Source organism: Nelusetta ayraudi, unplaced genomic scaffold (genome assembly GCF_046127955.1).
Source record: "Nelusetta ayraudi isolate G7.1 ecotype Tasmania unplaced genomic scaffold, CSIRO-AGI_Nayr_v1 ptg000042l, whole genome shotgun sequence".
NCBI classification, from domain to species: Eukaryota; Metazoa; Chordata; class Actinopteri; order Tetraodontiformes; family Monacanthidae; genus Nelusetta; species Nelusetta ayraudi.
This window is the reverse complement of record NW_027466092.1, coordinates 16910325-16926031: the sequence shown is the minus strand read 5'-3', so window position 1 is coordinate 16926031 and position 15707 is coordinate 16910325. Positions and strand designations below refer to the sequence as shown.

At 42.4% G+C, this 15707-nt stretch overlaps 1 protein-coding gene across 1 annotated transcript; it reads right to left on the bottom strand.

The window, feature by feature from the left end:
* Positions 1-21: 21 nt before the first annotated feature.
* On the bottom strand, positions 22-8290 carry fam171a2b (family with sequence similarity 171 member A2b). Its single transcript, XM_076034998.1, has 8 exons — positions 8031-8290; positions 5096-5323; positions 4875-4967; positions 4570-4728; positions 4310-4489; positions 4107-4220; positions 3865-3991; positions 22-3692 (listed from the first exon to the last, which is right to left on the bottom strand). The coding sequence occupies exons 1-8, from the start codon at positions 8125-8127 to the stop codon at positions 2207-2209; spliced, it is 2484 nt and encodes an 827-aa protein (XP_075891113.1). The 5' UTR covers positions 8128-8290; the 3' UTR covers positions 22-2206.
* Between the last annotated feature and the right edge of the window lie 7417 nt (positions 8291-15707).

Genomic DNA, 15707 nt, shown 5'->3' with positions numbered 1-15707 from the left:
ATAAAATCACAGACATGGGCAGACCATGGGGACAAATTTATTTCATTTTTCATCTCATGTACAGAAACAATCAATGTACAGTTTACAAACAACTGACCAATTTTGCAAAGCAGATGGTTTGCTGCACAGGGTGAAGGCCTACAGTTCAATCTTGCTAACTCTTACATAAAATATCAAAAACTCTAGAAAAGCTCTTTGCCCAAGCTTGTCCTCTCAGGGATTCAGTTCATCGTGAAATGAACTAGAGACTCTCAGTCCAAACACAAGGTCACAACATTTACAGAGTTTATGTCATCTTGAACAAACAGGGAAAACCACAATTGCAAAACTCATAATAATTCAACATGTGCTCCAAAGAACATTTACAGCAGATGACATGATGGGTAAGTAGGATTCATATCGTGGTTCTTCTGATTTACATCACATTGGCAGAGATTTTCTCTGTGGGTGACTGACACAGGCGTATGAACAGCAAGCACATGGTGATATAGGACCAACAAGTCAGCATGGTTGTGTACAGCCTTTAAAGATTTTTACTTCCTTTACCACCTATTACTCTGTCAAAACCATAAGCACAAAAAATGTTCTAAACTGGTTTGCATTTATGAATCCACTAGATGAGATAATTCACAGTTGAGTCGCAGGCAGTGGCGATGCTAGAGAAAGCGTGAGCGGATTGGTCAGTACGTAATTATTGTAAACATTCACGACCGGAAGTGAATTTTGTTAGATTTAGCTTAAAAGCGAAAAAGTCAGTGTCATCTTCAAGAGTTCATTGGCAACACAAGTCAACTTTCTGTGGCAAACACCCTGCATGAATTAAAAAAAAAAAAGAACAACGGGGAGGGGGTCAATTTGTTCATAGAAACACCCTAGTCTACATGTTACATGCACATTGTATACACAGAAAATCTCATTTAGTTCATTGTAGCATTTACAGGGTTTGGTGAAAAAGAGGGAGGATACAAGAAAATCAGATTATTCCACTATGTTAAAAGCCGCAAGAAAAAAGATTTGGCAGGCATGCTCCCCAGAGTGACACGTCTTGTTGTTACCACCATGCAGTGTGCTGATCAGTGACAAGATTTACTGCATCTGAAAGAGGGACCTGCATGCCTATCACTAGATCCTTTGTGAAAAAAGGCACTTACAGGAGAAAAGTGGTACCATCCCTGTGGACAAACAAACCCCAAAGTCTTCAAGTAAAGTAGTGGTTGGACTCCCCCACGTTTTTGCGGTGGTTAAGGGTTATCCACACAGGAGACCAAAAGGGTTGTAAGGGGGTTGGGAGCTTTTGGTGCCTGTGTCATACATTCATATGCATGCAACCGTTCTATACGAAATGATTTTCAGAATATCTGGGAATTCTATTTACACAAGTCTGTAAAAGTCAAAATTGAACACACACAAGAAAAAGGCAGAACATTTTGGTAGAATTATAGGTATGTAATTGAAAATGAGAGAACAATGAACTTAACATAGAGTTATTAGTCTGAATAGGAAAAGACAAACACGGAGGAAGAGGAAATCCAGCACATTCCTGACAGGAAAACAGGATGGGCAGTAGAGAGTGCATTATCTATTCACAGGTTTGTTTGTTTTGTTGTTGTTTCTTTTTTTTCTTTTTTTCTTTTTTTAGGACAATGCATTTTCTCCACGCATTAGGGATTTAGGAGGTTATGAAAATGTCATACATAATGGTAGAACGGGGGAGAAAAAAATCCTTCTCTACCAATACCTTCAGCCTTCTGTCAGTAAAAGAAGTCAACCTAACTAAACACCCACAACACCCTAACGAATGTTATCCACTTCTAAACACTTGTTATAGATCAAGAATCAAGTAAGTAATAAGTGCTTTGTTCTTATATTTTTCTCTACAAAATGGCTATTTCCACAGTCAGGGTATAGAATGGCTCAAACGATGTAACGGTGACGTGAGGGGTGACAGAATTCACAATAGACTGGAAAGGTTTCATAACACATTTCAGTGGAATCCAGTAAGATCAATCTGCAACAAGATTATGGGGGTAATTCAAGTGCAAACGCACCTCACTGGGAACAGAGAACTCAGACAACAATCTGAAAATGACCCAGTGATATGTGATTGTGCTTATTGTGAAAACGTCACTCTGCCTCTTACACACTTGATGCAGAACAATTTTACTGCTTCTAAGATTGCTGCTCGGCTAGGCTGGATTTACCAAGCTCACTTTCTTGGGTGAAAGACCATCAGGGGCCTGTCCTCGATCTTCTGCCAGGGGCTTTTCTTGTTCTCGTCTTTGTCATCAGGGTCATCCTCAGGGCTGGTCATGGAGTCGCGGCGGTTCTCACTGTTACTACTGCGGCTGCTGTTCCCTCGGCTGCGGCCTCTCCTGGTAATAGTGGAACCCCTTGACGAAGGACCTTCATCAAGTAGAGGGGTTAAGGAATTCTCCTCTGGTGAGACGGGACGTCCTTCACTGCTGCTAGGTTCACTGTGGTCAGGGTAAGCCAGCTTGGAGTAACTCTTCCCACTACTACCGACACCGTGGCCCTTACGTCCTCCGGTTCCCCAGCGGTCATCTTTACCCTTCCGGTTACCAGCTAATTTACGTTCTTGAGACTCCAGAGGTGGTTCCAGGTTAACATCACGAACGATACTACTTGGACCAGCTAAGAACCCACCTCCACCACTCAGGTCATTACTGACATCAATGTAGGAGTGGCGCACGTGAGCATTGGCACGTCCATCCAGAGAGATGAACCATGCTCTTGGGTTCTGTTTAACACCCAGTTCCAGTAGTTTCTTCTCAGTCAGCGCCTGTAGTTCACCATTCATCTGAGCCATTGTGGAGTCATTGAAGAGGACAGGAATGGTCACAGGTCCACCAGAGGAGTCAGACGCCCAGCTTGGCTCCTCGGAGTCACCTTGGGAGCCACCTGGCTGCTGCTGCAGTTGTTGGCCTAGTTTCTGGGAGTGGTGGTGATGAAGCTGCTGGCCTCCACCTATCTGTACACCATCCTTGTCCTGGTCTTTCGGGTCCTTGCCATCTTTGCCAGAAAATTCAGAAGGCAAGCGCATGTAGTGGGCGGGTATGACTAGAGTAGGCACCATGCTCCGGTACATGTTGTCCTTCATCTGGTCAATGGAGCTGCAGAAGATGATCTGACCTGGTTGGGTGTTGAGGGAAGTGGGCCTGGCAAGATTATCAGCAGCTGTGGCTGAATATTCTGGAGGTTTGTCAGACTGGCTTGGCACATAACCTTGGAAGCGTGGTGGAGATGGAGGATCAGAGGAGTATCCACGATTGTCATTGGCGTTGTGATGCCTGTGATAGTCAGTCTCCTTGCCCTCCATGGGGCTGTAGCTTCGGTTGTAGTCTTCATGCAGCAAAGGGTTGTCTAGGTTGTTGGTCTCTGTGGCGCGAGTGACCTTCATGGGGAAGCTTTCACCCCGTTGAGCACTTGACGCGTTCTTCCCTTTTGCATGACGCAGCATGTGAGCCGGAACGTGCTTTGTTAAGTCCTCCCTCGAACTGTGGTAGTCTCGAGAAGGTGACATATCAGCCTTTCCATTGGAGGGTCCAGACTCCACATGGCCTCCACAGATAAGATTTAAGCGTGAGGTGGAGGTACCCTGGTCTCTCTTGGCACCATTTAGATTGGACACATGGGGTCTCCCTTGCTGCCGACGAGGTTTAAGACATTTACGCCTGAAAGGCAGAGACACAGGATTAGAAAGAAGGAAATCTGAAAAAGGCTTTAAATCAGAATCCAATTTTATTAGAATCTACAAATGACCACTAGTGACATAGGCAGTCTTATCTTTCCTTATAAGTCCTCATAGGAATCTTAAACTGAGACATGTGCCTCTGCTGCCCACACCTGCAGTAGTAGAGCAGTACACAGAGTAGGATGAGCACCAGAAGGGCCAGGGAGCCCAGGACGCAGAGCAGGAACAGGGTATGGTAAGTGGTGATGTCCCTCAAGCCTGGATGAGAGAGGCCAAGTCCTACACAGAGAATCATGAAATGAAGAGCAAAAGAATAAAGAAGAAGTTGTTGTTGTACCATCAAGTATTACAGTGTTTACAAAAGAAGCAATTGGGGAGAAAACGGTTCAGGTACCTGAAGACGAGGGGAAAGCAGCCAACCAGTATCCCATTTGGGGAACAACAATGTTCCACACAAACTGGGGTCCATCCTTTTTAATGTATCCTGTTCCATTTCTGACCCACAGACCTGCAGGGATATGTCAATGTCTTAAACATAACTGAACAACATAAACAACCACAATTTAATGCTGGAGTAAAACATAATCTCAACGCTACCGGTTTTAGGTTGATACAACCAAGTGGGAACGCTGGTGGCCATCCTGTTGTGGGTGTCTGAAGGCAGCGGCACTGAGACGTGGACAGGATCAGATACATGGATGGCGGTGCCATCACTGTTAAAGAGCTCAATGCTGACCACGGCCAAAGCTGTCAGGTCCATCCACCCTGTCTCAGCACCTGAAGAAAACAGAGTTATAAATGTCTCATTGACAATTGCATAATCAAATGAACATTTGCCTCATTAACCAGTCATTAACCTGAGCTGTTGGTTTCTAAACCCAAGAGGAATGGGAAGCCACCGATCTCATACTGCGTCCTAGCAGTGGTTAAGGCGGCAGATAGTGCTGTGTAGTTGGAGTTGGGTGGCAGCTGTAGGGACTTCCTCTGGAGCTGCACCAGTGGCTGGTTTCGAGATCCTGAGGAGAAATCCACTCATTTGTTACATTGGCAGACTCTGAAGTAAATCTGGTCCTTTCTTGCTTTTGTGAAAACTTTTAAAATCTTCTAAAAAATGAGCATGTGCTACTTCCAGTTGCTTTATTACAGACACTTTGTTCTTTACCTGGTGAACCAGACAGCACCTGCAGTACGTCATCGTACAGAATGAGAGTCCCCGGTCTCTGAGCCAAGAGGTACAGGCTGACGGATGCATACACTAAAAAAAAAAAGCAATGAAAAACTGGGAATAGGCTTCTCAAACTTAAATTGTTCAGATGTCTTTTTATTGCAGCAAACTACAAAATCAGTGTATATGATGTGAATTGATAACAACCAAAGACTTACAGGGGATGCGGCTGGAGTGCCAGGGCACAGAGTTGGTGACATAGTCCTGCTTGGAGGCAGTGATGATTACCCTTGTTCCTATGCGGTACAAGAAGCTGACTCTCACGGTGCCATCACTGCCAGCCCTGTCAGATGCTAAGATGGTCTGATTGCCATGGACATTGACCTGGGCATCAGCCAGCGGCGACAGGCCACTATTGTCAAACACCTGAACTTTTATTTGTACCTCTGCGGAGCATAAAGAAAGAGAGAAAGTCAGTCTGCATTGACCTGAAACCAATGCACAGGTTTCATAACCTTCAATCAAGATTTCCAACACTGGGAGTGGCAAATAAGAATTTCTTTTGAAAAAAAAAAAGCAGAAAGAGAGAGAGACAGAGAGAGAGAGAGAGAGAGAGAGAGAGAGAGAGAGAGAGAGAGAGAGAGGGAGGGGAAGAGAGAGAGAGAGAGAGAGAGAGAGAGAGGGAGAGAGAGAGAGAGAGAGAGAGAGATGGAGAGAACTGGTTTGACACACTGATTGTATAAAAAAAAAGTTTTTTTTTATAGCCTGATGCCTGGCAGCAGTATAGAGCATATAGTTAACAAAAAATACATGCATTTTCATGAAAGGGATTTTCCCTTGTTTTGATTATATTATTGTGGATCAGTTTCCATTAGTTTTCTTAGTTTTAATTAGCTTTACTGATTCTTCATCTAAATACCACAACCTGAGCAGGATGGCAGTGGTAGCATTCTATTTGGGTAATAATTTTACATCTATAGTGATAATGGATATCTTTTTTTTCAATCAGCTATTTCTAAACCTGATGTGAAAATTTCAATGTTTTTTATATTCTAATTTCAATATAACTTTATCATTCACTGACTTGTAACTGGGACAATGGCAACCCCGCTGGCATGGGGTGCTTTGTAAGTGCTTTGACTGAGTAACTGCCCGACCCACACCCTCTAACAGAAAGTTAAAACATGCCTGTCCAGCTAAGATATGCCAACCACCACTAGAGAAGACTTCATTTTGTGATGTAGCATGTCTATCCTGACCTTTCTATCACTGAAAAACCCAATAAGTGAAAAAAAAAAAGTTTCAACCTCTCGTTCTAATTATCTTCAATTCATTTTGAAAACAATTTTCTGTTAAACGGATGACATCACACAACAATCATCATCCCATCATGAATCCACATCTTGGCTTTCTTTCCCCTTCATCTTCCCATATCTCTCTGCCCCAGAACATTTTTTCACCTCTTGGACACTGAGGATGTGGGTCACGCCGTTACCATGGATTCCTGCTGACTCTCCTAAAGCTGCTTCCTCACTCAACTCCGCTTGGCTAGCAACAGCAGTGGAGACAAAGCAGTCCACTGCTCTAAAACCATCCCAAAACTATTACAACTCCCCAATTCCCCGCAGAGGACTTGCTAAAAGAATAACATGCAGTTATTATTGAGTTTGAGTTTGCCAATTCTCTTTTTGTGTATGCAGATTCAGTCAATCATCAACATGCCAAGGAGGAGCCCCAGTGTGTGTGTGTGTGTGTGTGTGTGTGGGGGGGGGGGGGCTGTGTGTGCGCGCCTGTGTGTCCTTTCTTCCACTGACTGTCAAACTCTGAAAGGCTGAGTGTCTCATGAAGGGGCTGAGAGTGTTTTCACTGAATCAGCTGATGCTCAGTTGAGCATAAAGCCCTCTAAAAACTCAATTGCCATTCCAAGGAGAACACAAGAATGATTCCACTACTACACTAATTATTAATGTGTGATTTCTATTCTTTATTTGGTTTTGGATATATATTTTCATGATGCACAAGGGATCTTTTTGAATACATTCATGTCTAAAATTTACACACGTTCGTGCAGCTCTACAGCTCTAACACTTGTCTATTGTGTTGTATTGTTATTTATGTAACTGTTCATCCTTTGGATGAATTTGCTGTTTTTCCCTTGAGATGGCTGATGATTGATTTCTGGATAGCCAAATTAAATATTTGGACATAAAGACATAACAATAAATAATAATAATAATATTTGCAATAACATTTATTATTTGCAGAAATTTATACAAATTGACTCATTAATACATTTTAATCAGAATCTGTTTTATATATATATATATATATATATATATATATATATATATATATATATATATATATCTTACAAATTTAAAGACTGCCCGTTAAAATATCAATATTAAAATAACACACACACACACACACACACACACACAAAGCTGAGGTTGTTTACTTCCAATAGATCACATTGAATTCAGATGTAACTGCAAGATTATTGTGATAGAACAAAAGAGGAGAGGGAAAAATGTTCTCCCAGCACAGAATGTGATCGCCCATGAAGCTGAAAATAGCTTGAAGCATGCATAATGCAATGAAGCATGCAATACAATTACATAATGTTCCTCCCGATGCTCACCACAGTATAAACACCCATGTTCCTGAAGGATGCTGCTCTATCATTTGGTCACATACGGTGATGTTCTTTTTTCTTTTTTCAGGTGCATTTGTTGGTCATTTTCCGTCTGATATTCCAGACCTTGGACCAGGTTCCTACCATCCCACAATCAGTGCTGTGCATGCACGAAGGCCTTGTTTACAGCAGATCAGGCCCACAATCACAGTATCTCGGGCCGTTGTGCTTTCTGCGCCCACATCAGACAGAAAGCGCACACATCTGTACCACCGTGCACAAAACCACCAGCAGCGGCCCTCCCAGTGGTGTCACCGCGTGGCTATTGAAGAATACATATCGCAAAACCCCTGTAAATACAGCGGATTCATAGAGAAATCCGCCCCTTGACGCCCACCCCCTGCCGCCCGGCGGAAAAACGGGGCGTCGGTGTAGACAAGCCAGACAAAAAAAAGCCATAAAACAGAACAACCACTCCCATCTCCTCATTGTGCTGCATCCCCCCCCGCACGGCTTACCGAGCGCTCCCTGATCGGCCAGAGACTTGGCCCGCGCCTCCGGAACTGCGCAGATCCACGCCAACAAAAGGAAGAGACTCACGCACTTTGCGGGCATCCTTGCAGCTACATGTCTATCGACATCTCGCTGGCCACGTATCCACGCTCCTATCGCCAGTTCCAGGGCTCGCTCACGCCGCAGACATGGCTCGGATGCCGGGCTGAGAATGATGAGATGCTGCTGCCGAGCCGCGAGCTCGGCGAGGGCTTCGCCTTGTTTTTTTCTTTTCGTTTTTTTTTTTTTTTTTTATTGTCTGAATTGGCTCGATGCCTCCATCTGGTGGTGGAAGGAGGAACTGCTGCTACGCACCCCGCAGACAGCTGCGAGGAGGAGAGCATTATGGGAAATGAATGAATGGCGCCACACGCAAAAAAAATCTCACGTTATCCTTTTTAAAAGTTGATTCAATTTCGCGTTGCTCTGTCAAGTCAAGTCGAGTTAAATTTTATTTTATATTATATTATAATATAGCGTGGGATATGTGCAGTCAAAAGGAAAGTCACAACAAAATATGTGTTTTTTGAAGCCCCTTGAAATGGCTCTGAAAACACTGAATGTGTGAATGTAATACGGCTATTCTATGATTTATTTACTATATAATTTTGGCAGGCTGGATTAAAATGCTTAACAGGCCACATATGGGCCCGGGCCATAGTTTGCCCACACATGGTTTAAATGATACAAACTCAAGTAACTTAAGTCCCACTGATTTTCACATCTTAAAGGGTGCAACATTTGTCCTTCACATTTGACCACACATACGACCAAAAATCCTATTATAAAAATGTCACTTTTTCACTTAATAATGACAATGTATTCTCATCAATCTATTTATAATCATTGAATGTGAAACCTGGGCCCGTTTTGAGGCACACATAGCTGATATCCTGGGAGGAACTCAGGCAGGAAAATAGGCTTACGTTCCTTTTAAAGTCACTCACAATGGAATGTTATTTTTCTTTTTAGACCAGTTCAGTGAAATTGGATTTTTTTTCACAGCACACATTATCTCACTGTACACTTGTGTGCCGCTGCACAGTGGTTGAAAGACACTGATCTAACCCAGACGAGTCAAATACTCGATGCTGAGTGCCGAGAAGAAAGCCAATGGCCTCTCCTTTTATAGTCTCTGGTGTGACTGGGTTGGGGAATGAACCAATGACCTCCCTGTCTCTAGACAGACACTCTACCACAAAGCCACTGAACGGCAACTAGTTTTCTTTTTCAAAATTTCTTCCAATGTCTTCAGGTGTTTTTGGATTTGGGTCAAATTTGTAAATTAGAAGGCAGAGGTAAAACATCAGTTTAAGTGGACACATTGGGGTAAAACCAATATCCCAATACAGTGGACAATATCTTGTTCCCTGCTGCCAGTCCTAATTTAATCTGCAGACACTGAGATAGAGACTGAGATCTGATAAGAAGCCAGGGTTTTTCTGTCTCTTTGTTCATCTTCATGCTAACTTGCCCCACATTTTAATTTGATGTCACTGATATCTATTGCTTTTTGCTATCTTTTGTTTTACCATGCGTCTACACCAGTGGTTCTCAAACTTTCTCTTTCACGCCCCATCTTGGAGGAAGAAATGTTTTCATGTTCCTCATGGGCTAGAAGCCCCAAATTTGACGTGGCTGTCTTGAGGGATCCCGATGAACCTGCAAGTGGTCCCATGTCTCTAGGACAAAGTTGACTTTTGACCCCATAGACTTGCATGGCATTAGGGCAGTGGTTCTCAAACTTTCTCTGTCATGCCCCACCTTGGAGGAAAAATATTTCACCCCCCTCCCCCCCCAAAAAAAAAGCCAAAATGGTGACAAAACAAGTTTTTTCCAATTCACTGAAACAACATAAATGTGCAAATAATGTTTTACCTTTGGCACACCACTTTTGTGATATCAAAACCAACATTCTTTTTTTTAAATCATGAACATTCATTTCACATTCATTTCACTTTTCTCTTCATTTATGAAAACATTTATTTTGTACAAATAAACAACTTTAGCAAATCACTCTTTGTGACATCAGCGCTCGAAAACTGTTCATTGTCCTCTGGCTTTTTCGCTCGCGGCTCGCGCATTACAAAGAAAATAGACCAGACGCCGAAACGACCCCCCCGGGCGCCCCCCCCCCCCTCCCCAGACGTGACTCTGCGCCCCCGAGGGCAGTTAAGACCATCATGATTATCCCCCCCCACCTCCCTAAAAAAAAATGGACATGTTTGCATAGAAAACAGACATGGGTTGTTCTACTTCAAAAACGTGGTTTGTTTAAATAGATAATGTCTCAAATGAAGAATCTCTCAAACCTTCACATTGTTTAGATGCGTCATCAGAATCATGTTCTTAAACTCTACAATTATCATATTATGAATGTCCTTTGGAGAACACAATTGTCTCTGTTCATACAGAATTGAATGAGCTACGAACAGAGGCCAACCGTGGGTCAAATGCTTGCTTTTGAGACATGAAACCGATACCGGTCATGAGATCCAACGCACAACGTAAAACTGCATTAGTGTGATTAGCAAATGAACAGGAAATGATTCCTGGAAGCAGAGATACAGAACACTGACAAAAAAAAAGTTCATTCATTTATACTTTTCTATCTCTCACGGTCACAAAATGCTTTAGCCCATCCAAGGAGTGTTGGGCTGAATATGGGGTGGCCCTTGGCCAAAGTTCAGGCCCTTCAAATGTGTTAATATATTCTATTCATTGTACTTTTTCCAGGGAAATGGTCTAGAGCTTTCTGATAGATGTGTCCTTTAACTTCTATGATTATCCTCAGGGATTACTTCAGGCATAATATCAACGTTTGGAGCAAAAGGGTGTTGTACCTCAAAACTTCGCTCATTACAGAGCTTTTAACGCGGTGAGTAAAGATTTGGGATGTCCTGCCATGTTGTGACAGTGTTTTACCAGCAGGAGGCAACAGAGAGCTGAGGTGGTTTTTCTTGCTGACGGATGACCTTTGCCATAGTGCATTTGTCAGGGTGGAGAACCTGGAGGGATCAAATGTGCCATCTTGTGAAACCACCGCCTGTAATCTGGACGTGAGCTGCAGTCATCACACTGTGATTTTGGAGCACGCATGGATGTCACTGCGTAACAACGTGTGTGTGCGTGTGTGTGCGTGTGTGTGTGTGTGTGTGTCAGGGAGTGCCTGCATGTATGCTTGTTTGTGATATGACTTTACCTGTTATAATCTCCCAACTGACAGTCAGTCTTTCTGTTAGTAAGATTATTCTATACTGGGGGGAGATAGGGAAGAAAAAAAAACCAACAACACCAGTTTCCAGTTTCCTCAAAAAGGTCCGTGAAATTTTCTTGCAATTTATAGTCGATGAAACAGTGTGGCCAAAATATAAAACCAAAATAGCATCACAAAAAATGAAATAACTATGGGCACAACATTGTCATTTATGGAAGACATCAGAACCACAATTTTATATTTTGCGCTGTCCTGACTTTGACCTTGACTGTCACTCGATCAGACACCTTTCAACACTGCCTCAGCAAGTGAAACAAAAAAAAAAACAAAACAAAAAAAAATCTGTTTTTTCTTTAAGTGTAGAAAATGTTGATGTTGGCACATGTACACTCTAGGGTCGTAAAAAGACAAAAAAAATATATATTATATATTTTGACTGTAAAACTCTTCTAAGCCGTATTTTCGGTTTTTGCCTTTAGTTGTTCATATCAACTATTCTGATCAAAGTCGATACAAAATGTAACAAAGATGAAAAAAAAATATGTTTGTAGGTCTTGTATATCTAGGTTGCAAGATTTTTTTTAAATCTCCCCTGTAAATCTTATTGTACATAATGTAAATTATGATTTAAAATAGCCAGTGAAGCCATGTGTCACTTCTAATGGCATGTAGGACTGGCAGATATGACTTATCTCACTGACAATAATGTGCAAATGCTCCACGCACTGCTGCTTCTGTGTTTCAATTACAATATTCTCATCAGTGGAAGCCAAGATGACAACTTGGACATAGGAAGGCGTGCATGGAGAAAAGGCATAATATCAGACTTAATTGGAAAATTACATGAGAGATAGCAGCCCTGCTAATTGGACTAAATATATGCTGGCTTTGACAAATATTAGCTACCTGAGACATGTAGCTAGCTAGCCCTGTTGTGGTCTGGAGAGTGGCAAGAGACAGCCACTTCTTCTGAAAACAACAACAACAACAAAAAACCACAGTAATTATTTTGACACCAGCTCAAGAGTAAACAATTACAAAGTACAAATCAATAGATAGTAAAACAGTGGCAGACAATAAATTCACAAATAACAAAGTAGCAACTAAAAGAGTCTGATCAGGAGCCAAAATATTGGCTGGCTGTAATAAAAATCCATCATGAAAAACTCAGAAAAAGGAATAAAGCAATAATAGCTTATAGTCACACACTTTTGATAGCTGTCACAAAGGCTAGCAAGCAGGGCCAAATGTGCACAGCAGCAACAAATGTTCCGGTGGCACACATTGAATATGACAAAAACAACATCTGTGGACTGAAATGTTGAACTAGATTTGGCCACCGTGTGTTTGCTCTGATGTAGTAGACATTGTGGGAAGCCATCCTTGACTACCTTTACATGTTATCCAAATGAGTTCACCTTGCTGTCACTGAGCCATTGCCTGGGGGTCCCTCTGTCTGATTTCCTATTCGTATCATACTTCCTGACATTGCAATGGAAAAGCTATTAACCTAATGATAATCTCTCTCCTGCCACAGTCTATCTGGCTTCAATTTTCTTCCATTAGATCTTTCACTTCCTGTTGGATTAATCCCCTTCAAAAATTAGGATTTATTAAACTACAGGAAGGGGGACTATCCAACTCAAGAAATCTCATTAAAACAGCAGAGGGTTAAGACGTAGATCACTGCTGCACAGACCTCCCCCAGCGCCTGGAGCTGGCCTGCTGATTTAATAATGCTGACTTACGACTGGGAGAAACAAGAAGACCATCAGGAAACACCATACAGGTAAGTGGAGCAGAGAGAGTGAGCAAATGTATTGATCAATACTCACTACCTTTGACTACTTCTAACTTTACCCCAAGCGTAGTGGTGGCTAACACTGTTAAGATCTGGATTCAATTTAGAAAAAGCCTTGGCCTCCATAAAGCCTCAAACCTCTCCCCCATTCAGAACAACCACCTGTTTCTGCCCTCTTGTACTCATTTGACTTTTCGGAGCTGGTTTGAAAAAGGAATAACTAAAATTAATGACCTTTACAATCAAGGGATGTTTATGTCCTTTTCTGAGCTTTCAAAGAAATTTGATCTGCCAAACTCCCAACTCCCACTCCTATTTATTTTTTTTCAGATAAGGAATTTCATTCAGGACCAGAACACCAAATTCCCCAGTCGACCCCCGGAATCGTTGGCTGATTCTTTATTGGCTTTCGTTCCTGAACAAAAGCGCTTAATTTCCAGCATCTATAGCTTCATTAGTTCTACTATTGACACCCCAGCGCTCAGTCCCAGAGACTCCTGGGAGCAAGAGCTTGGAACTACACTGCCGGATGATTATTGGAGACAAGTGTTACGGTTAGTTCATTCATCTTCAATTTGTGCGAGGCACGGTCTCTTATAATGTAATTAATGTTGTTTATAAAATTCACGATACTAACTTGAGCCTGTTTCGGATTTACCCTAATACAACTGACTTGTGCAATAGGTGCAAACAGTCTCCAGCCAACCATTCCCATTCTGATCTGAAATCTTCAAAACCCTGAGCACAGCATATAGCGCAACAGTTTCTCCAGATCCCCTCTCGGCTCTGTTCAGTGCCCCCCTGCAGCCTTCTACATCCAAAATCACACAGACTGTTCTTGCCTTCGCTACCCTGTTGGCGAGACGACTCATACTCCTCAACTGGAAACTTCCGCATCCTCCATCTCATGGCATGTGGCGGAAAGAGATGTTACTTTCCATCAGACTTGAAAAGCTTAGATTTTCTCTCAGTGGCTCTTTAAACTCATTTGAAAAAACTTGGAGTCCCCTCCTAAACCATATTGACTCTTTGACATTTCTGCCTGACTGCGACGAATGAGCCCAGAATGTTTTGTTTATTTGCTCCATTTATATTTTTGTAACTTTCCGTCTTAATTTCAATAATTTACTATTGTTATTTATTTGTTCGTGTTTTTGTTTGTTTTTTGTACTTGTTTGCATGTATGTTTGGTGTAGAGATCATAGAGATCATGTCGAATATTGGTCTCACATTGTGAATCGATCTCTATAGGGTGGGTGGGATTGTGTGAGGAAAAAAAGAGGGAAAAGGGAAAGAATGGAAGTTCTCATTTCATTGTACTGTTCTGCTGTTACCTCTGAAACTGCTTCCAGTAAAGAAAGTTAATAAATAAATAAACAAATAAAGAAGATGTAAAGACCTCAGAGAGAGGTGCTACTGCTGCTGCTGCTACAGTTGCTCTCAGATAAGCTGCTGCTAACAAGCCTCATGAAGTTGCTTCATCCTGCAGCAGGACACGCCCACAGCATATACAGATAGACCTTCACACTGCTTGTCCTCCAATTGCTTGCTCTGTAGCTTGTTGTGACAATTGTTTGACAAAGAAGCAGATTGTTGGGAGTTGAAGACCCAACTCTTGCTGACAGCATTTCTGTTGTTGCTGTGCGTTCAAGAAATTGAAAATGATAATAATAATAATAATAATAATAATAATAATAATAACAATAACAATAATAATAATAATAATAATGTCTAACACTTCATCAAACTCCATCACACACCAGTGCAGTGTGGAAATTCCCATACGAGCCTTGTTTTCCCTCAGGAAAAACAGCGTCACACTGATTTCTTCTTCATTAAGTTGCTGGGTGTCACTTTTAAGAAGGAAATCAACCAAACATGAGCATGTTTTTCTCTGTGTGACAATGTCAACACTGCTGTTGGTCACCCTGAAGGAAAACAACAACCGTCTGCTGTCTTAGACTGCCATCTTGTGGTCCAACACATCAGCTGCCTCATGACGCCCCCAGGCTGAAGTCCATCACTGTGGTGAAAATCAGCAGCACGTCTGACCATGTTGGTCCCATCAAGAGCTCCAGGGGTCTAGATGAACATGTCAGACTTCTAGCCTGATAAAATGTTGACAGAAGCAGCAGAGCAGCCGTGATAAGGAGCGGTCAAGCTTTGAAGAAGAAATGGAGAGTTTCAGAAGAGAGCAGTCGGAGGAGCAGCAGGACAGAAGAAAGAGAGGGAAAGATTCAGGTTCTTCTGTGTGACTCTGCTGAGGACAAAAAAGACAAAAGGCTGAGTTGACAAGAACCAAAAGGCATCATTTGAAGTGGGGTCTTGGACCTGCAACCTTCAGCACTGGGACCAGCTGTCAATCATGTTGAGTTAAAGACCAGCTGCAGGTGCTTCCAACTTTCCAACCTTCTTCTGTGGCATCACGATAGCCTGGTCTTGGTACCAGACCTGGACCTGGATATGTCGCTGGTACTGGTCCTGCTTCTGACCCTGGCCTTAGTCTGGGATTGAGTTTAAAGAGGTCAGCTGTTTGAAGATGGAGAGTGGAAGAGGCTCCTCCAGTCACTTGCTCCTCAGCGCTGAAGATGGCCTGATGATTAACAACGCTGACTCACAAGTGGT

Bases quoted from the DNA above. Each gene is read 5' to 3' on its own strand.
- fam171a2b (XM_076034998.1), bottom strand. From the start codon at position 8,127: ATGCCCGCAAAGTGCGTGAGTCTCTTCCTTTTGTTGGCGTGGATCTGC. The intron at 4,968-5,095 runs GTAAGTCTTTGG...TTTTTTTTTTAG, and splicing joins GCACTCCAGCCGCATCCCCT to TGTATGCATCCGTCAGCCTG. The intron at 4,490-4,569 runs GTTAATGACTGG...TGTTTTCTTCAG, and splicing joins TTTAGAAACCAACAGCTCAG to GTGCTGAGACAGGGTGGATG.